The following is a 23,845-nucleotide window of genomic DNA, read 5'->3' on the forward strand; positions in this document are numbered from 1 at the left end:
AAAAAACCGCATCAAAATCCGTTGCGTAGTTTTAAAGATTTAAGCATACAAAGGGACATAGGAATATAGGGAAATAGGGACAGAGAAAGTGACTTTGTTTTATACAATGTAGTTATATGAATAATACTATGCTTACAAGCTCTCTGTTTATTTCTACTCTGCGCCGCGACAAACGTCTAACATTTATGTATGAAGCTACACCTGACTCAATGAAATGAAAATATTCCTAATTCGTAGGTCAAAAAGAGCTTTTATTGCTTGACGCATCATCACAATTTGGTAATTAGTTTTTTTACTTAATCTTCTTGATAAGAGTCATTTTTCTCAGAAATATATCTACTCATAAACCTGTGTCATCCTGATTCTTCAAAATTAGGTACCTATTTATCAAAAATGACAAAAGAATATTCTTAAATTAAATTAAATTAAAATATATTTAATTATATTAATTAAATACTACCTGGAATTCACATAAAATCATATTTCAAAATATTATGAAATATTCTTATCCGATTCTTGCAAAATGCTTGTCATGATTTTAAATTAATAAAATAACAAAAAGTTAATTATTTAGATTAAATCGACCTATTTACTCAAAATTAATAAATTAATAATATTATGTTATGGACATTCAAAGTTGAAACCTATGGTTTGTATTGTGAATATACCAACCTAATAAATAAAACCGCTAAGTACTAAATTTGCTTCATATTATGCTAGTATATAAAAAAGCCAGTGTTTGCTATACACTCGAAAATTTTTGAATGATAAAAAAGTATATTTTACAAAATATAAATACAATGCTTTATTAAATAATTTTGTATATAAAATATATTGACATTTATCCATCTACCCACAATATATTTTACATTTTGAAGCGGCTTTTTTATACATTATGTTATTGAAACAAGATAAATTAATGTCAAAAAATACTGAGAACAACTTACAACTAGAGATTATTACGAAGTTCAAGTCCTTATAACACTATACAAATCTCGAAGAGATTATTTCAACACCAGTAACGTAATACGTAATCCCTTATCATGGTAACCTCATTAAAAACTGATTTAGATAAAAAAATTACAGTCTGGACAACACTTGTAGTAGTTTAGCTAGTATAGAAAACGCTGACCATGGTTCGAGTGTGGTTGTCGTTTTTATTTCTAAGCTTCGTTTTTTTAAGTGAAATACAATGTGCCAAAATACTCGCAGTGTTTCCGACTCCTTCTATAAGTCATCAAGTGGTTTTCCGACCTTACATCCACGAATTGGTTAAACGAGGACATGAAGTCGTTTTGGTTACACCGGATCCCGCTTTTCCAAAAGGACAAGCTCCTGCGAACCTCACTGAAATCGATGTGCACGACATATCATACACGTATTGGGAGGATATTATGAGCATACACGATGGTAGGAAGGGAAACATTCTAAAGCAATTCACAATCGTGTTCGAAAAATTTACGTGCGTGTTTGAAATACAGTTGAACGCACCAGAATTTCAAAGGATCTTAAGAGAAGAAAAGGATACATTCGATCTGATAATAGTTGAAACCAGCGTTCGAGCTGCACTCGGTCTCGGGCATCTACTAAAGAAACCAATTATACAATTCAGTTCTTTAGGCGGTGCATCATCACAGTTCGATCTATATGGAGCTCCCATGCATCCAATTGTCTTCCCCACATTTGTAAATCAACGAGTTTACAACTTGAGTATGATGGAAAAATGCTGGGAGCTGTTCAAATATCTTACAATAGAATATTTGGTAATGTATACTTACAATTATGACATTGATGTGGGGAAAAGATACTTTGGCGAAGACATGCCACGTTTTGAAGAGATATTTAATCAATATGTGCATTTGCTGATTTTGAACGAGCATCAGATATGGGCAGAAAATCATCCAATCCCGCCAAACATATTGTTCGTTGGTGGAATTCACCAAGCACCTGACACTGCACTTCCTTCAGTTAGTATATAATTTTATCTCAATCTACTTTAAAATCTACTTTAGACTTAACTTTATATTCAACAACTATTAATCAAATTAATTTAATAAAAACAGCTATCTTTTATTTAATGTTATCTTTTGAAATCAATCCATTGCTCTGTAGATACGATATTCTCTTATCTTGCTGCTTACTTACACACGCAGTTTGTGTAAAAAATACAATATTTTTGTGTACTAATTGGACCTAAACTTTTCACAGGACCTTCAAGAATATCTGGATTCTTCGAAAAATGGCGTCATATATATTAGCTTCGGAACAAATGTAAGAACAAAAGCCCTATCAGTAGAAACAGTGAAACTTATAGCAAAAGTATTTTCGGGATTACCTTACAATGTATTATGGAAATGGGATGAAGATGAATTGCCTGGCAAACCAAGCAATGTGAAGATATCGAAATGGTTACCTCAGGCGCAATTGTTAAGTGTGTTTCAGTTAATCTATACTTATCAGTTAAAAGATAAGCTGTCTGACTGTCTCATTGAAGTGTGAATTAAATATTATTTTAGAACAAATCATCAAAAGGTATAAATAGGTGCGGTTGTTTTGCTGTCGTAACCATAAAAAAATCCATGAAAATGGAATAAGCTAAGATACTAAAAGCTGATTTTTCAATCCTTGGTTAAAAGTTATTCATCTAATAACGTATTAAACTACCATTTCAAAAATGTACTTATTCTAATTGTCCGTATATGACAGTTTAGAGATGACATTTTAAAATGTTCGTGTAATACTTTATTGGACGGATAAATTTTAACCAAACATTGAAAAATCGGCCCTTAATGAATTGAATAATTATATTTTTAGCTACGAGATTTATGCTGGAAAATAACACAAAGATAAAGAAAATTAGTCATAAGTAACACACGTATTTCAGAGTTGAACATAATTGAATAATTGCAACATTTTCAAATTGTACTACCTATTTAGTCAGTCTACGAAGAAGAATTAAGGAATGTACCGCAGGCATTAATTAAACACTTCTATTTTACAGAACATCCAAACGTTAAACTGTTTGTAACACAAGGCGGTCTTCAATCGACGGATGAAACCATTAGTGCTGGTGTGCCAGTTATAGGCATTCCCATGTTAGGAGACCAGTGGTATAACACAGAGAAGTATGTTCATCACAAGGTTGGGTTACAACTGGATATACATTCACTAACAGAAGAAACATTTAAGGATGCTGTCAAAACGGTTATAGAGAATAAGAGGTGAGGTTCCATAGAAGTATCATATTATGAGGTTTGAGAAAAAATTGTTAACTTGTAAGTAAAGACACCAGGTGGATGAACAGAAAAAGAGTTATTTTTAAAGATCATTATTTACTCTATCGTACCTAGATGTTTCGCATTTGGCCGAACACAGTTTTCGAGAATTAGTAGGAACAGTCGAACAAAAAAACACCCTAACGTCAGAAAAGTGCTTATGTAAAAATTCATTGTATGATTTTATTATGCATAATTTTGAATTTAAATTATTTTTATATATTTCAGCTATAAAGAAAACATGCTGAGACTTCGCACACTAATGCAAGAACAGCCAATTAAGCCCCTTGATTTGGCAATATGGTGGACTGAGTACATCCTTCGTTTTGGCGGGAAACATTTAAGGTCTCCTGCCATGAATATGTCTTGGTCCGCATATTATGAATTACCCTTAGTTTTTACTTTGGTGTCAATAATGTGTGTTTTATTTATCATTTTAATATTAGTATTATCTTTTATTAGAAGGCTGGTATTAAAATGTGTCAAAACTAAAGAGAAAACTAGTTAAATCTATTCTTAATACTATAAAGCTGAAGAGTTTGTTTGTTTGAACGCGCTAATCTCGGGAACTACCTACTGGTCCGATTTGAAAAATTCTTTCGGTGTTGGATAGCCCATTTATCGAGGAAGGCTAAGACCAGCAGAAGCGGAGCCACGCGAATGAAATCGCGCGGCATAGCTAGTTACTTATATTTTAGAGAAACCTCTTTTACTATTTATCTATGTAAAGTTGCTTTGATAGATTATTTTATTTTATCTACTTATAATTATTATAGTTGATGATAGTTTTCATCCCTTAGCTACTGTTTTTATTGCGCTATTTTCATTTTTATTTATTATTTATTAAGCTTTCACAACTATGTACTGTAATTTATTATTTTAGTTATAGTAGTCACTATTGTAGCTGGCTCTCTATTAAATACTATACTTTATTTTTATATTAAACGATTACCATTTTTTCCTTATTAATTGATTTGAAATAATATGTAGTAATTAATAATATCAAATCGTTTTTATTTTTTACTTTTCCGTTTTTGAAGTCGGTTGTTTTTAACGTAGTTATTTTTTGTAATATAAATATTAGTTGTATTATTTATTTTAAGGCTAATATTTAAAAGTGAAAAAGTTAAATCGAAAACTAGTTAGGTCATATTCGCAGACAATTCTTGTTCTGTTTTTAACCGACTTCATGTTAACTTGTTATACGTTTTATTAGATTATTATTTTAACTCACATAGATTTATTATAAAAAAATTTTCTAAATAAAAATAACACCTGTTTTCTTTTATGTTGATTATTACAAAACTCCACACACTCACTCGAACAATATCAAAATATTTTGAAGACTATTTATAAGTTAAATAAAATATTTCTTGATTTAATTAAAAAAAAAAAAACAACTACCACTGTTAATATAGTATTTTATTGTCTGTAGTTACATTCAAAGGTATATTATAATGTCCTTATGCAAACTGCCAATCGTTACGCTGCATGTAAACGCACCTATTAGTTCCGTTTTGTGGGTTCATGCCGGCTCTGATGCATTTCCGTCGAAGCCGTTCACTGTTCTTCCAAAAAAACGTACGACACTAACTATATCTAAATGCATTTCTATGCAAATAAAATACTTACATACAATACGCATTTGCACAACAAGCTGCGTGATGCGGTTCAGACAGCTTATCACTTTATTGCGATATAACGATGATAAATAGCCAGAAATATTTTCAACAGATTAATTACTAAATTAATGTTTACGCAAGTCCTTATCATAAACAATTCGTACCTATACAAACGATTTAGATAAAATATGTATTAACAACATATAGAGCTAAATATGGTACGAGTGTGGTTGTCATTTTTATTACTAAACTACATTAATTTAAGTGGAATTCAATGTGCCAAAATACTTGCAGTGTTTCCAACTCCCTCCATAAGTCACCAAGTAGTTTTCCGTCCTTACATCCATGAATTGGTTAAGCGAGGACATGAAGTCGTTTTGGTTACGCCGGATCCCGCTTTTCCAAAAGGACAAGCTCCCGCCAACCTAACTGAAATTGATGTGCACGACATATCATATGATCATTGGGAAGATCTTCTGAGTATACACGATGGTAAGAAAAGAAATATCCTAAAACAATTTACAATGTTGGTCGAAAAAGTCACATCTATGTTTGAAAAGCAGTTACATACACCAGAATTTCAACGAATATTAAAAGAGGAAAAGGATACCTTTGATCTAATAGTAGTTGAAGGGTTCTATCGAACTGCACTTGGTCTAGGCCATCTATTGAAGAAGCCAATAATTCTATTCAATTCCTTTGGAGGTATGTCATATCAGTTCGATCTAATTGGAGCTCCCATGCATCCAATTGTCTTTCCTACACCTGTCAGCCAACGAGTGTACAACTTGAGTATGGTGGAAAAATGCTGGGAGTTCCTCAAATATGTCATCATAGAATACTTGGTAGTACACACAAACGATTATGACCTTGATATTGCGAAAAGTAACTTTGGTGAGGACATGCCACGCTTTGAAGAGGTGTATGATAAGTACGTTCATATGCTGATATTGAACGAGCATCGAATATGGGCTGATAACCGTCCAATCCCACCAAATGTATTATTCGTTGGTGGAATTCACAAAACACCTGATATGGCACTTCCTTCAGTAAGTTTTTTAATCTGTATAATAGTATTTTAGCAAGCAGTAAATTCTGTGTAATATTAATATACATATATTATAAAGGCGAAAGTTTGTATGGATGTATGGATGTATGTTACTCTTTCACGTAAAAACTACTGAACCGATTACAATGAAATTAGCACACATATAGAGGGTAACTTGGATTAACACATAGGATAGTTTTTATCCCGGAAATCCCACGGGAACGGGAACTATGCGTGTTTTCCTTTGCAAACGCGGGCGAAGCCGCGGGCGGAAATCTTGTAATAATATATTTACACAAAAGTGTGTTCTCATAAGATCGAAACTTTTTTACAGGATCTTCAAGAATATCTGAATTCTTCAATGAATGGCGTCATATATGTTAGCTTCGGAACAAATGTAAGAACAAAATCACTATCTGAAGAAACTGTGAAGCTAATGGTAAAAGTATTTGCAGAATTACCGTACAAAATATTATGGAAGTGGGATGAAGATGAATTACCTGGCAAACCGAGTAATGTGAAGATATCGAAATGGTTACCCCAGGCTCAATTGCTAAGTGAGTATCTTTGTTTAGATTATAGGTATTATCTTAGAATTAAATGTAGTATTAGAAAAGATTATCAAATAGTATTTATAACAATGCAGTTTCAGATGCAGCAAATTATGGATAAGATCATGTTAAGATTCTAAATAATTCACCTAATACTATTGTTTAAGAACTAAATTTACTAAAATTAATTAAAATTACACAAAAAGAAATAAGTCACAAAAATAACACACGTACTAAAAAATTTCAGAGCATCCGAACATAAAATTGTTTATAACACAAGGCGGTCTTCAATCGACGGATGAAAGCATAAATGCTGGTGTACCAGTTATAGGCATTCCCATGTTAGGAGACCAGTGGTATAACACAGAGAAGTATGTTCATCACAAGGTTGGGTTACAACTGGATATTCATTCACTAACAGAAGAAACATTCAAGGAAGCTATCAAAACTGTTATAGAGAACAAGAGGTGAGGTTTAAGAAAATTCTGTTTAATAATTTCATAACTATGCCATATATAATATTAAACAAATATAACTTAAGTCGGTTAAAAAGACCACAAATAAAGGACACATGATGAATGAAAACAAAAAAAGGAAGTGGTTAATTTATAAGCATATATGAAAAGATTCAAACATATTATTTACACTCATAATATTTTACAGCTATAAAGAAAACATGCTAAAGCTTCGCACGCTAATGCAAGATCAGCCAATCAAGCCCCTGGATTTGGCAATATGGTGGACTGAGTACATCCTTCGTTTTGGCGGGAAACATTTAAGATCTCCAGCCACGAATATGTCATGGTCCACGTATTATGAATTACCCCTAGTGTTTACTTTATTGTCGACAGCATGTGTTTTAATTGTATCATTCATATTGGTGATACGTTTTACTGTGGGGCTTGTTTTTAAAAGTGTAAAAATTAAACCAAAAACAAGTTAGTTTGTTAAAGTAGTTCACCAATATTAGTTTGCATAGCAGAAATGCTGTTATATAGTTATAAAGTAGCATCATATTATTTACATGTTAAACTAATTTTATGTGATGATTGTATATAAAAGGTAGGTATTTACCCTTTTTGTGGTAGTTGATTATATTATTTGTTGTAATAATTGTTACATGAAGATGTATCTAGTATTTTATTATAGAACTTGTATGTAACGTCACTTGTAAGTCTGTATTGTGTTACCTATATTTTATGTTTTTGTTTTATAATATTTTGCGGTCTTACATAAATTATTCCAGAAAGACAGATTCAACTTCAATAAAAATTGTCAACAGGTTAATTTTATATTTCTTCTTAATAATTTAAATTGAATGAAATAACTGTCGTAACGTAGTGTGTACTAATTTTTCTTCGTATATGCGAAAAGAACCAATCATCGCCTTAGACTTTGCTATACCTCTATTGGATAACGAGTGATAGGCAAGAAGCTTATATCTTATACACTGGAGATTGCACTATGAACGTTGACTTGTCACGGGAAGTTATGACCTTGAATGACGCTTGGTTGTTTTTTGTCCCTTTCACACCTAACTTGGCAAGTTGGTGTGAAAGGGACAAAAAACAACCAATCTCCAGTGTATTAGATATAAGCTTCTTGCCTATCACGGTGTATCACGCTATATTTGTTGTTATTCGTGATACCACAGATAATGAACTGTTAAAGATAATAATTTGTTTCAATGTACGCGCCACGAAAGAAGACTCACAGGAAAGCTCTTAGTTTGACAGGTCAGCCATTTTGTAAAAAAATAGTTGCGAGTTGCACCGTACCGCGAAAAATATGAGTTCTGTTGATTATGAGATGATGATAGGATAAAAATATTACATTGAAATTCTTAAATTATTTTTATAGCGAATTCACACTTTAAACACGACCAGCTTTATTAACTGATTTGGGGGCTGAATAATTTATATTAACCTTGGTACATTGTTACAATTAATTTGTTTTTATAAATAAAACACAAACAATGAAGTGATCATAAGCGATATTTTCTTTCTCTTTCCTGATGTAACTTCCCAACTCTGCAGGCATTTGAATCAAGCGCCATGTCGGGACTTTTTTCATGCTCCTCAAGTAAATAATATAAATAATTCCAGGAACAACGTTTTCAATTAAATCGGGCTTCAAAACAAATAAAATCTGGCGCTATCTTATCAAAGACTTGTCATTTAGGGCTGATTTTTCAATCCTTGGTTAAAATTTATCCGTCCAATATAATATTACACGAACATTTTAAAATGTCACCTGTAATCTGTCAAATACGGACAATTAGAATCGTAGACAGAGTAACTAATAGACCCAATGACGATACCTTTCTCACTTACACAAGAAAGAGAGCGAAAATACCATAACAAATGCATAAGACAAAGACACAAATACCCAATTTTTTGTCCCTTAGTGTGTAACCTGTTTTTCAAGATCCGCAACTTGAGTTGCGAAACAAACTTTGACAGTTCGTGCCTTCATCGTGCTTGGTGTTCGAATTTTGGATATTATTTAGTAAAAAATCGATACGAGTACATTGAAAAGACGGTGAAATTATCTTAATATAGACATCGAAGTAAATAGAATGGTGCGTTGTCGTGTTATTGCAAGTATAAGCGATAGTGAGAAGAAAATTGCCGGTGTGTCTTTTCACGCGTAAGTACGACTTTATTGTCCTTATTTATAGTTTCTCAGTGATGATTATTTATACTTTAGCCTAAAGTAACAAGTCGCGTTAAAACAAGGAAAATATTAGCGTAATATCGATTATTACATTCAATAACCTATAAACATCAACAAGTAAGTGTTGCCAGTGTCGGGAAAAATAATACCCCGATCATCAATAAAAAAATATTGATTTGACAATATGGCGAAACTCGAAAGTAAATGAATATGAAATCCCATAATAACCCAGTGTTTCGGGAAGACTTCGGCATCGAAAACATATTTTAATTTATTATTTCTCATAGTAATAATTGTGATTGACATAAAATTACACTTATAATTTTAGAGAACCTAAACTACCTGCGAGCATTAATTATTATTAACCTATGTTTATCGATTTGTTTCCAGATGATCCAGACCTACGTAATTAATGGATTGAAGTGGTAGAAAAGATTGGATTCTCACAAAATATTGTAAAATATGAACAAGCCAATGAAAAAGTAAGAAATGTGTTTCGTCATCAATAATTAATCTGCTTATATTTTTTGTATCTACTAAATTGATTATAAAGACAAAAGAAAAATCTCATATCGGTTTTATCGGTCGTATCGGTTTTATTTAATTGCTCCTAAAAATATTTACCCTTTCCAAAACATCCGGGAGCTCGGATACTGTGGCAACATTCAACTTATACATTGACAAACTATCTTTGTCTCAGTCGCGGTTACAGAGTACCTTTGTCTATTAGTTTCTCAGTCTACGATTAGAATACATTTTTGAAATGGTAGTTTAATACGTTATTTGATGAATAAGTTTTAACCATCGATGGAAAAATCAGCCCTTAATGAATTAGGCATATATTATGATTATGGAAGATAAAAAAAACCAAATTACAATGAGATATTTTGTTTATGATAAATCTGAATTTGCTTAAATATCTACTATTATCATTTGATTGCTATTAGAATTATTCAATATATTTGAAAATTTTTATTGTTTTTCGTTTTGGTTGATTTATTTAATATTCATATGACTTCATTTTACTATTATACAATACTAGCTTTCTGCCTGCGGCTTCGCCCGCGTTTCCAAAGAAAAACCCGCATAGTTCCCGTTCCCGTGGGATTTCCGGGATAAAACCTAGCCTATGTTACTCGTGGATAATGTAGCTTTCGAATTGTGAAAGAATTTTTAAAATCGGCCCAGTAGTTTATGAGCCTATTCGTTACAATCAAACAAACAAACAAACAAAGTTTTCCTCTTTATAATATTAGTGTAGATTAGATCATAGAGATATTATTACTACGTATAGAGAAGACACCGCCTACATCACTTATGTTCCGCTCAACTGAGGTCGGCCGGCCACACTGCTCTCAGTCGCTTTAACGCGATGCAAATCATCAAATATTTTTAAAACTTGGTGCGAGCAAAATTTTTTGGCCATTAAGTGTTTCAAAACTGAATATTTTTTTTAAGTAGGAATTTCGTCTCATTCTTCCTATTTAAGAAAATCGTTATTTTATCGCTAATTATCATAGTTACGCACTAATAAGGAGTATGATAATTACGCGGTAAGATAAGGCACATGATACAAGTACCACCCCCAACTAGACTCACTATCATGCTCAAAAATTATCTGGAACAATACGCTATCTATGTATTAGACAATTTTCTAATAAGCATTGTGGCGTACCTAAAGACTCTGAACCCTACTACCACAAAATAAGGTGCTAATTTGTATGAATATTTTATATAGCATCGCTCGATCATTTTTGACGATCTTTTTATAGCTCACACAAATAATCACAATCGATTAATTATTTATAGTACATAATTAATGATCCCCCTACATGATGATACGGGACTTCACTCTTATGATCAAATAAGATAATAATATTATGTATCCTTAATTACATTAAATTGATACTGCAAACCTTATCGATCAGATATTATCTACTACTTAAATCAATTTAATTAGTAATCTACACCAAACAATATTAAACAGTTCTTTATTTCATAATGTCGGTTGTGAATTTTAATTTATTTTTTTTATTATGTATTCTATTAAGTCGGTGTCAAAGTGCGAAAATTCTTGCTGTGTTTCCAACGCCTTCTATAAGCCACCAAGTCGTATTCCGTCCATACATACACGAATTGGTCAGAAGGGGTCATGAAGTGGTCCTCATTACACCCGACCCTGCATTTCCTAAAGGCAAAACTCCAGCTAACTTGACTGAAATAGATGTTCACAATCTATCATACAATCACTGGGAAGAAATCCTCGCAGATCACAATGGTAAAAAAGAAAATATAATACAACAAGTGATAAATTTGTTCGATAAATTCACATCTACGTTTGAAAAACAAATACTTACGGATGAAGTGCAAAGGATATTGAGGGAAGAAGGCGATTCATTTGATCTCATAGTGGCTGAAGCTTGCGTTCGAACTGCGTTAGGACTTGGTCATTTATTGAAAAAGCCTATGATACAATTTAGTTCTTATGGCGGTGTAACCCAACAATACAACATGTTTGGTGCTCCCATGCATCCAATAGTGTTCCCCACGCCTGTGAATCAAAGACTTTATAATTTAAGTACTCGAGATAAGATTTGGGAATATTTTAAGTTTCTCGTTTTCGAGGTTCTATGTTTACTTACTTATGAAAATGACATTTCTATGGCTAAAAGACATTTCGGTGATGACCTGCCTTCGTTTGATGAAGCTACCGATAAATACGTGCAAATGCTATTTATAAATGAGCATCCTATATGGGCTGATAATCGTCCCGTTCCTCCTAATGTTATTTATGTAGGTGGAATCCACCAAACAGCTGATAAAGAACTTCCAAAGGTAAATTTGTTATGTACTACTCTTTCCTTTAATTGCTTTGATTGTGTTTTAAAGTTTAAAGATATATTTTATTTTTGTTCAGATACAATAAATCTATTTGTAGGATCTGCAAGCATACCTCGATTCTTCTAAAAATGGTGTAATTTATATTAGTTTTGGGACCAATGTGAGAACTAACACTCTTTCAATAGAAACAATTAAATTGTTGACCACTGTATTTTCCAAACTGCCATACAATGTATTATGGAAATGGGATGAAGATGACTTGCCCGGAAAAACGGATAATATCAAAATATCAAAATGGTTACCACAGGCTCAACTACTGAGTAAGTATTGTTTTTGCTATTTTGACACAAATTTTAAAAGATAACTATTTTAATAATGATAAGCAAGAACTATTTATTGATAAGATAATAACTACTTAGTGGTGGCATTAAAATTGTTATTGAATTTACTGTATTTGGTACGATTCGAAAATATTTCTAAACGATATGACCTTATTTATTCATCTGGAATTCAATAATTAAACATTTAAGTTTGAGTTGAGCCGAATGAGGAAGTCATTTTATCTGATGAAAATTTTTCTATTAACTAAACACGTGTGTTTATTAGCACCAAATTAATGTTACAATACTTTTGTATAACTATATTTTAAAAAGATGAAGCTTTTCAAAGTTATAGTATTTTTTTACACCTTTTTTTGAAAAATTATAGGTACCCCACCAAACCATCGGTGACGTTGGATAATATCCTAGTTTGACTCTGTTGAAAAATTAGGAAGTCGACAGGAGCGTAAACTATAAAATCATCCTGCTTTTTAAAGCATTCCTCAAATATAATATCATATCATAATTTTTTATTGTCAATAAATAAAATAATACTCCCATTTCGTCCCACTTGACGTTCTTTGATTCATTATTGAATACTGTTAGATTCTTGATAGATTAGATAGATTAATAATGACCAGTACGTTTCTCATAGTCATGCTAAGTTGGGACAAAATCTTTTGCTTTCGACTTTACATTTTTAATTTTGTATTTATGACCAAACTAAGTTTTTTAACCATTTACTGATTGCCTCGCAGGCAATGCAGGGAAGCAAAGGCAATATCGTACAAAACGAACGCTTTACACTGATGATTCACATAAGATAACAGATATAGAGAAGTAATTACAATTGCATAGCAACTGACCGATATAAACATGATAATAATATTTAATGTGAATGTGATACAATCTTTCAAAATTAAAAAAAAACGCATTACGTGATGGGTTTCACTAATCTTCATCAATAAATAAGATAAACGTTTTTTTCGGTACAGACTTGTATCTGGGACAGTCTTGTGAGATACTTATAGAAACTTAATCAGAAAACGAAGTGATTTTGCAATAATTTCTTTTGCATGACAAATACAATCAACATGAAAAAGTAATAGCAGCAGACATACAGAAAGAAAAAGATAAAACTCAACGGAAAAACATTAAAAAAATCTTATTAAACTTCAATTTCAGAGCACCCAAACATTAAGCTATTCATAACACAAGGTGGTCTCCAATCAACGGATGAAACGATAAATGCTGCGGTGCCTGTTATAGGCATTCCGATGTTGGGTGACCAGTGGTACAATACTGAGAAATATGTTCATCATAAGATTGGCTTACAACTTGATATACATACACTGACAGAATCAGAATTGACGAATGCCGTGAAAACAGTTATTGAAGACAAGAGGTAAGATTAAAGCATGATTCACGCTACCCGAAGCCGGGAAATTTATGAGACAATATTATCAATACAAATTTCAACGGCGTGCCCCGTCCAGGCTCCATTCGAACCAAGTTCAGGCATGAAGCAGTTCATATACAAATAGTACTACTTCCTACTTAATACTAATATTATAAATGCGAAAGTTTGTGAGGATGGATGTTTGTGTATGTACCTATGTATGTATGTTACTCTCACGCAAATACTACTGATCTGGTTACAATGAAATTTAGCACACATAATATAGAAGGTTACTTGAATTAACACATAGGAAGGGTTTAACCCGGAAATCCCATGGGTACGGGAACTTTGCAGGTATTTCTTTAAAAACGTGGGCGTAGCCGCGGGCGGAAAGCAATATAGTATACAATAATTGATCGATCCCCGGAAGGGGCACGTACGGGGCACGGCCCGGTGTCGATACGGTGTAGCGTTAATCAGCCTTAACAGATTAAACGCTTATTAAGTGATTTAAAATCTGTTTTTGGAAATGTACAAATTGTGAGTCATATCGCAATTATGAACTCATTGATCTGTAATCATGACTTTTCATTTTTGTACATAATATGTAACAACTGGTGATGAACCTTTTTAATAAATAAATAAAAATAATAAAAAAATTTATACGCAGTAGGTAGGTACTATTATTTATAACTAGTTTTGATTTTTGATTAAATGTAAACTCTTTAACTATCTTATTATAAGACAATTATTTTTCAAATAATATGACTGTCATAAGATGAATATGCTCATTATTTTCCTTTACTGCTTTAATTGTGGTAATTATTAAATGTATTTAAAGCCACGCGTAACTTTATACAGCATTAAGTGAAATAATTGTTTTAAACACCTCACCAAATTATAAAACAATAGATACGAATTTATTATTTGACTTATGTTTAACTACAGTTTACCAAATAGTTGCTACCTATATTTTAATACTCTCTTCTTTTATTAGATCATAGTTACTCCCTAGTTCTAGGATTGAAAGAAATCATTTATTCTAATATGGTTATTTGTTACAGTTACAAAGAAAACATCGTGAAGCTTCGATCACTGATGCGGGAACATCCAACAAAACCTTTAGATTCTGCAGTATGGTGGACTGAACACATAATTCGTCATGGAGGCTCTCATTTAAGATCACCAGCTTTTAATATGTCCTTCTATACTTATTACGAATTACCTCTACTTCTTACTGTAGTTTCAATATTAATTACAATAGTTGTAATATCAACGTTTGTGTTACGTAAACTTAAAAATTTGTTATTTAACAATTTACGTGTTAAGTATAAGAGGTTGTAATTGTATTGTTATTTAATAGTTTAATTTAAGTAAGTTATTTATTAAAAATAAAGTCATAATTTTAAGTTTAAATGATATTATATATCTTTTTAATACGCTTTTAATAACTTCACCTGTTAGCTTGTATGTTATCGACTTCTTTAGACTGAGATCTAAGATTTCGACTCACTTTAATCGGACAGATTTAATTCAAACTTTGAACACGTATCATAGATCAATGCAATATGAGTAATACATGAGTTAAGGCATGTTTGTTAACTAAGGTATTATTTTATTTTTATTGTGTTTTTAATTAATACGTCGCATTAGTTCATATTAATTCATTTTAATTACCTACTACAAATTAGTTTTCTCGATATTCAGTTTCAGTTTTATAATATTACTAGCTTACCGCCCGCGGCTTCGCCCGCTTTGTCTAAAACCTAATAAATTATATACTTATTTCTTTCTCTTGAATCAATCTATCTATTTAAAAAAACTGCATCAAAATCCGTTGCGTAGTTTTAAAGATATGAGCATACAAAGAGACATAGGGACAGAGAAAGCGACTTTGTTTTATACTATGTAGTGATTTTTAACATAATATTTTAACATCACGATCAGTTACAAAAACATATTCAAATCGATATGGGTTAATCCCACAGGAAATGAAAGGGTCGGGTCAAAAAGATATGTGAGGCAAATCTAATTACTTGAAAGACGTATATTTTTCCTTTTAAATTCTAAACCGCATTTAGGTACGTTGTGATTTTTTCATGATTATGTCCTACGATAAACACAATATATTAAAACAGCTTAACTAACAAGTAACATAAGTAATTTTAAGGAAAATTTTTGTATAGAATCTAAAATTCTTGAACTTTGTATTAATTTTTGTAATTAATCAATTCTGAAACCTTTTCAAATATAATATATAATACTAGCTGTCCCGGCAAACGTTGTTCTACGTTACTATTCATCACTTAGGGGTATGAAAAATAGATGTTAGCCGATTCTCAATACAAAAATAAACTACCTAGTTTAAGAGAGATAATTAGAAAAATAAATCTTAATATATATAAATCTCGTGTCACAATGTTTGTCTTCAATGGACTCCTAAACCACATAACCGATTATAATGAAATTCGCACACTATGTGCAGTTCGATCCAACTTGAGAGATAGGATAGTTTAAATTTCAAATCGTTTAAGAGAAAGCGGGCGAAGCCGCGGGCGGTAAGCTAGTATTATATAAATTGAACATTCATAATATATTCTCGAAGCCATAATACAAAATGGATGATAAAAATTTCAAACATTTCCTAAAAGCATTCGATTTAGACTAACTTTGTTGGAAATGTTTTCTTGCGATTTGATTCAATAATTTTAGAAGAATTCTGAGAAATTTACATATTTATCTTCATTCTTTCGGCAGCAAATATTATAGACTGTAAAAGGTTTGTCTCTTCATACGCATACAAAAGTAACATGCGTCTTTAAAACAAGATAAATGTCTACCTCTATACTTACTGTTTATTACTATATTAAGTTATCTAAAGAATTAAAAATTACCGGATAAAAATATTGACCTTGTGTTTAACTGTTTAAAGTCGATAAAGAAAAGTGGATTGAATTCTTTTTACGATACTTTCCTTACTGGGCTATAATAATAATTAATATAGTTACTGAAAACGATGTAGGTAGAATTGTTCAATTTTTAAGCTATTGCATAGCTTCTATCGCGGGTCTTGAGCGCGGGGACCGAATCCAGAAATTGCGTAACGAAAAACCTCACGCTCCCCACTCCGACATGCACGGAGGTGTGGCTTGAAGGCATGCTATGCAATAGCTTTACCGCGACAGTCCCCGAGTGCAACACGTATTTTTTTTTTTCTAGAGTTTTTTTTCACAAAAACACAAAAATCAGTGCAAAGAATGATGTATTTTATTAAAGTAATATAATAAAATACACATCATTCTTTGCACACAACACATTACATAATATATTGAACACAAGAATACAACATGAGAGCATCAAAACTATTATATTCCAACGTCTGTGAACATTTTTGGGTTGAAAACAACTATCGCTAAGTAACTACGATAAATAACTGTCATTAGACTGCAAGAAAAATAACAAATATTCGTGACTTCATACGTGTCGATAAAAGGTTCCCTCAATATAAGTAGAAAAACCCTGCTACTTTTTTTCTCAGCTATAGAGTTACCAATTTCCGTCTTAAGAATTGAAAACGTAAGAGATTTAACATTTCCATAATCCTTTTTAGTAATATTATTAATTCGAAAGTGTTTTTGTTTGTCTTTCTTCCACGTCGTAACGGAGCGGTTTCAGGATATGATTTTTGTGTGTGGAGAGAGTTAGATGGCTAGAGAAGTGATATAGGATATAGCGGTGTCACAGATATCACTTCCCGTGTGAAGATGTCATTCGAATCACTGCAAGTTACAAATTCTGATAAATGGCGCTTTATTAAAATACAAGTTAAAATGTGAGAAATTGACAACTGTTAATTTTCTTAAACCACGTGTACTGAAAGCTATATTATCGTAGTATCGTATCGTAGTATCGGGACTAGTTTTTATAACCGAATATTTTCAAAATATGTCTAGGTATTTACTCACGTACACGACTAGTTATAGGTATTATATTATTATTATATAGGGTTATTTGACGAATATGTGGAAAAATCTCAATTTACTCACGTACACGAAATAAAACTCAAAATTACATTCGTTAAAAGTTAGTATTTGGAGTCTGCGATCCAGTGTATAGCCAGGAATGACCCAGCTGACCTAAAGTTTAAGTTATTAAGTTACCTAGTTTAAACTTCGTTCTCACATTTCAAAAATGGTATATTTTATTCGTTACAAATAAAAATACAATGTTAGCAAAAACAGATTATTTTTATAATATAGCCTACCTATATAATATATAACAGGCAAATTATACATGTATTATTCAAATTTATAATATGAACTTTAAAAACCGTTGATTTCTGTTGAAAATAATAAACTTAACGTTACGTACATACTATAATATTATACTTGTGTTATTACGTTCCAGTCGTTATACGGCATTACTCCTTCACAATCCTCATTAAAAACACTAGTAAAAGTAAATGAAAAGGTAAGGAACCCTCATACAATCGTACCGGAGCGATAGTTTTTAATTTCAAAGACGATTTACGACCCTTGCATTATATTCAACTACATTAGCGAGGTGTTGAGATGAACAATGGTCGCTTTGAACAATAAATGTAAAGGACATTTCAAAATATATTGTCTAGTGATTTTTAAGAAATACCTATATACATATTATATTATAGTACTAGAAGTTTCGATAGGCCAGTGAACTTATGAAGTTGTTCTGATGGGCTGAAGGTCGACTATTATGTAGAATTTATGTATTACAACATAAGAATTCATTATTAAAATTTGATTATAATTTTTGGCAGTATTTCAACAGGAGACGATAAATTAATTTTTGTTTTAATTGTATTTATTACATAAAAAATTGGATGACATATCCACTACTAAAATAGGTTTTGTGTTTGATCATTACTAGGTATATAATAAAATATATAATTTGTAAGTCGCATAGTGACAATATATGAAGGAGTTTTTCTTCGAATTATGAAATAAAATACTTGAGACTGCGTTAAATCCCATACTCTCAAAACACATCCTGAAGCATAATATGACGTAACAACATAACTTTTATCTGATCCAAATATCTTCCAATCTAAATAGTTATAGAGATACAAATAATAATAATTATATTCCAAATATTATATTAATTACATACTACGCATAAAACGGATGCTTTCTACGTTAACATCTAAACAATAAATATATTATGATGAACATTTCTAAACCATTAATATCAGAGACTCTAGAATTCTAGATTTGTATAAGCCCAAAGCTCCAACATCAGAGTTCTATGTACCTACCTACCTACTAGTAATACAATCCATAGGGCACTTTGCACTTATTAATTATTATTGATGTGCTACTTCAATTAAGCACCTGACAAACCTTTTCAAAGTCTTCATCACTTACTTTGTATTTAACAATATTTTATTCTTATTCTTGTATTTTGCAAATAATAAAACTCAACATAGGTGGAACACATTTTAAAATCAGTACAGTCGGTAATTTTTAAAAATATCTGGTACGAATTTTTTTACGAATATTGCAGTTTTGAATCCTTTTTCTCTATAAATAAATAACTTAATAGAATACAGTAGACACGAACCAACCATTCTAAATCGAAATAAAGTTAATAAAAGTCAGAGTTACGCAACCTGTAGGTACACTTGCTTTTAATTATCGTTGTATTAACTCGCCGCGGGTTTATTTGTTTTCTCAGTCACACTGGATCTGAAGGCTTATACGAAACACCATTAAGGCACAGCCTTCATTCAATTTAGCTACGTGTTACGCCGAATAAAACGAATATTACACATATTTCATTTCTGTTTGAGGACATTATGAGACTTTTATTTTTTGCACGTACAGCGTTGGATTTATTTGATAGCATTTATATTAAATGCTCAGTTTAATAAGTGATTCGGTAGAGTAATAGGGATAGGGAAGATATTTGCAGTAACGCTATATAATTCGAGTGATAAAACAGAACAGAATATACTTAGTAGTAGGTATTTAATGATTTTAAAAATTCGGAAAAAATATAAAATTATCTTATGAAAATATACATACATATCTAGTCCTACTTTTCCATGTTTTAGGGTTATAACTTATAACACTATATTTTTACAATATAAAAACATGCAACGCATGTCACCTATTCGCTATTGCATCGTTATTGTGATGTTAAAACTGCAAAGGTTCTACTAATATTAAATATTAGTAGAACATTTGCAGTTTTAATTTCATTTCAGTGAGACACATCACGAATACTTCCAATGTCTAGGTATATACACAAACAGTTCACTCCGTCTATACGTAATGCAAGGGCCAAATCGTTTCAACGTCTTCTTCAGACAATTCAGAATACACGCATTAACATACGTCACGTGATCCGTGCCGCACGCCGGCCAATACACGCGAGGGCATTTACAGTCTGTCATAGCTTCTAGATCGACGATTCTGGATATATTCGGTATTTGGAACGGTTCTGACATACCGAACATTTTGATCATTTGATTGTAGTTCATGGGTATTGTCAGGGGGATGTCTGAAAAAAAAATATAATTTATGGTGTTGACTGTGTTGAGCACCACTGTAAATCTGTTCAGAAGTTTATATAGTTGATGTCAGGTCCTATTATAAATATAAATTTTTAAAGAATAGAATAAATTAAAATTAATATCTCACTGAAATCTTTGAGATTAACTGTGACATACTTTCAGCCGCAAAATAAAATTAGTGTAGAAAAGTATATTATGTTCCACGATCAGATAATATTGCATGTCGGCAAAATAGATGAATAGCAATTTTGATTGAGTTTTATTTTTGTGTGTTAATAATAATATTATTAGACCACTGAGAAATAGTTTCACCACTAGTTGATAAATTTAACAACAACAATATTTGTAATTTTAACTGACAGATAAGCTTATCTGAAACCATTCTTTCGACTTAGGGCCAATTTTTCAATCCTTAGTTAAAACTTATCCATCGAATATCGTAGTAGACAACCATTTTAAAAATGTATTACCTACTTGCCCACTTTTTGACAGTTTTTAGGTGACATCTGTATATTATTATGTAATACTTTATTGGACGGATAAGATTTAACCAATGATTGAAAAATCAGCCCGTAACAGATTAAAAAAACTTTCATGAAGTGAATGATACATGAAAAGCAGTTCCTGTGAAACTTACTGCATATAAAAACGGCCATTATGATGTATGGTATTATTAATGGCTTACGCAAAGCATGCTTTTCATCCTTCAGTATTTTCATGTAATTTTTCACATATCCCTTTGTCATTTTATTTGCTTTATATTTTATTGCTTCTCTATTAATTGGTGCACTTCAGTTTTACATCGATTCCAATAGATAAATGAAAATATAAATTTTGCGTCCAAAATCCGAAACCCGAATTCACATAAAATATGGCAAACAGTTTTACATTTCATTTTATTGCAATATTTCAATACATATTCAGGGCATAAAGTATTTCTAAAACGGAAATAGATTGAACTATTCGTCAATATAAAGCCTTTTTATTCACGAGGCGATTAAACGCCATTATTGAAGAGAATAAAATAAAAAGAATGAAGTTTTAAATCATCAAGAATAGAATAATGAGAGACGGTAAAAGTAATGTTAATATTCTATTGTATATCTATGCGTAGATAAATTAAATAATTTATAACGACAATATTGACAATGCAATATTCTACTAATTTGCCATTTCGTATTAAAATAGATTTCTGTCCATGGTCGATTTATACATAGACTTCTTCTCTAACCTAATACTTTCCTAATACTTATTAAATAATATAGACGCAGTAGTTTCATAATATTATATTTCCGTTAACCGCAAACACAAATTCACCAATATAATACATTATCGATACCCATTACTTCAAGCTGTTAAAACCTCGCGTATAAAAGGCTTAAAATATCAACGATTGAATTTTTTACGTGATCACATTGAATATTATTTTTAACCAATACATTTCAATAGATACAAGTGCTTAGTGGATTTTCATAACGATAAAATTACTATTCAAATGGGCTTGGATTAAACCAACTAGTCCTATCTATGGTTTATAGGGATTTTTTGAAGTACTTCGTTGAAAATAGTAGAGCAGATTTCACCCGATATAATATAATTTATTTATCTTTAACTGAATCAAAAACCTTTGTATAAACTAACTAACAAAAGCTATTCAATTAGAAATTAGTACTTCTAAAACATAATGAATGAATCGTATTTTTAACCCGATAAATAATTTAAAATTTCTGAACACAAAATGATAACTTAAAATCAAATAAAAGCAAAAAAATTCACCAATATTGTATTTGAAGCATAGACTTAAACAATATTTAAAAAAAAATAAAGCGAAGTTAATAAAAGAGACCTAACTACTAATTCCGTAAACATCCGTAAATATGATTTTAAAATAAATACAAGTGAACTTTTCATAGTTTCTTCATAGCTCATTGTATACGCGCACATTCTACGCCTCTAGGGAGACTCTCTGAATAAAGGTCCACTCTATATCACTACATAGTACAAAACAAAGTCGCTTTCTCTGTCCCTATTTCCCTATGTCCCTTTGTATGCTTAAATCTTTAAAACTACGCAACGGATTTTGATGTAGTTTTTTTTAATAGATAGAGTGATTCAAGAGGAAGGTTTTAATATGTAATTTATTAGGTTTTAGACAAAGCGGGCGAAGTCGCGGGCGGTAAGCTAGTAATGTTATATTATGCTCAAAAATATGTTATTTTATACTAGCGAATGAATACATATAGGCGAATAGGAACATAATAAAGTAAAAAATTATTTCAATAATATAATAATATTATGCCAGACAGACATAATACATGCGGTATGCCGAAGAAAGAGAAAAGTGGCGCGATCTGGTAGAGGCCTACGTCCAGCAGTGGACGGGAATAGGCTGATGTGATTATGCCAGAAAAGCTAGCCTCATAACTACCTCCAGGCATAAATCGTTTCATATAATAGCTCGATTTAGCTAGAGAAAGATAGACAAACGAACAAACATACTTTTGCATATTTTGTAATACAGTATTAGTATTAATATCAGATTATCCAGGTACCAGACAAGCATAAACACTAAAGACTATCTGTATCATGTTCAACAGGTATTCCTCAATACAACGAACACTTTTTACTATAATAATTCACCTTGTCTCTTTTATCTTGCTTTACGATTTATAGCGATGTGAAAATAAACCTAGAATCTTAGCCAAGCCATACATTTTCAAGACTTATTACTAAGAGATTGGTGATAAAATAAAAATGGTGTGATTGATTTTCATTGAGTCGCGTGAAAGAAAGAAAAGGTATTAATTTTATTTAGCTCCTATTGCTTATTTAATTAGTATCGTAGTTATAGCTAGGATCTTTACTCACTTGGTAACTTTGTAAGCAAGCATTATACTCACCCAGATAATCATCTATCTCTACATCAAGTTTCATCAAAATCGGTTTAGTAGCTTTAGCAAGATTGAGGTATTTGATAATTTTGGTATTTTATGGCATTCAAATGCTTTATAAATATAAATTTATAAAGAATACAAAAAAAATCGATCACGGGGTGGAACTCGAACCCACATCCTGATATTGAGGTACATACACATTCTTAGATCTATCAAACTTTGTCAGAATAATTAATTAACACTGTCACACGTAAAATGTCAATTTAACTGCTATAGTCCCGACTCAAATTCCATTGATAACAAACTTCACAGCGAAAAGGAAGTGGCATAATTAATATATTCCCCACAAAAACTTTCCTATAAGCATATAGATTAAACATCTACACAGTATTCGTTTCAGAAGCCCCTAACTTGCCACATTAATCTTCTGATGTCGAATCGAATACATCTTTGTTTTAGCAAGTTTGCAAAATAAATTTGGATGTTAAGATTCTTTTTGGGATAAAATGTGGACGGCGTTTTTTAGGATCGGCAGTTTTTTTACGCTTTTCACACACAAGGGTAATAGAAAAACTAAAGACTGTATTTGTGTTATATTTTAATTCCATTTTAATTCGGAAATCGAACTGAAGCCTTTAATTATTATAATGTAAAACCGTTATAAAT

At 31.4% G+C, this 23,845-nt stretch overlaps 4 protein-coding genes across 4 annotated transcripts; 3 read left to right on the forward strand and 1 right to left on the reverse strand.

Annotated features, from left to right (window-relative positions):
* The first annotated feature begins 1,728 nt into the window (after positions 1–1,728).
* LOC123703105 (UDP-glucosyltransferase 2-like) lies at positions 1,729–3,225 on the forward strand. The gene is made up of 3 exons (XM_045650991.1): positions 1,729–1,967; positions 2,209–2,431; positions 3,002–3,225. Exons 1-3 carry the CDS (start codon positions 1,767–1,769, stop codon positions 3,223–3,225), a joined length of 648 nt encoding a protein of 215 aa, XP_045506947.1. The 5' UTR covers positions 1,729–1,766.
* A 1,887-nt stretch (positions 3,226–5,112) lies between these two features.
* Positions 5,113–7,439, forward strand: LOC123703038 (UDP-glucosyltransferase 2-like). The gene is made up of 4 exons (XM_045650908.1): positions 5,113–5,946; positions 6,280–6,502; positions 6,744–6,963; positions 7,160–7,439. Exons 1-4 carry the CDS (start codon positions 5,113–5,115, stop codon positions 7,437–7,439), a joined length of 1,557 nt encoding a protein of 518 aa, XP_045506864.1.
* A 3,734-nt stretch (positions 7,440–11,173) lies between these two features.
* On the forward strand, positions 11,174–15,076 carry LOC123703039 (UDP-glucosyltransferase 2-like). Its single transcript, XM_045650909.1, has 4 exons — positions 11,174–12,007; positions 12,111–12,333; positions 13,519–13,738; positions 14,797–15,076. Exons 1-4 carry the CDS (start codon positions 11,174–11,176, stop codon positions 15,074–15,076), a joined length of 1,557 nt encoding a protein of 518 aa, XP_045506865.1.
* Positions 15,077–19,985: 4,909 nt separating this feature from the next.
* On the reverse strand, positions 19,986–21,031 carry LOC123703040. Its single transcript, XM_045650910.1, has 2 exons — positions 20,923–21,031; positions 19,986–20,272 (listed from the first exon to the last, which is right to left on the reverse strand). The coding sequence occupies exons 1-2, from the start codon at positions 21,029–21,031 to the stop codon at positions 19,986–19,988; spliced, it is 396 nt and encodes a 131-aa protein (XP_045506866.1).
* Between the last annotated feature and the right edge of the window lie 2,814 nt (positions 21,032–23,845).

Source organism: Colias croceus, chromosome 25, assembly GCF_905220415.1.
Source record: "Colias croceus chromosome 25, ilColCroc2.1".
In the NCBI taxonomy this organism is placed as follows: domain Eukaryota; kingdom Metazoa; phylum Arthropoda; class Insecta; order Lepidoptera; family Pieridae; genus Colias; species Colias croceus.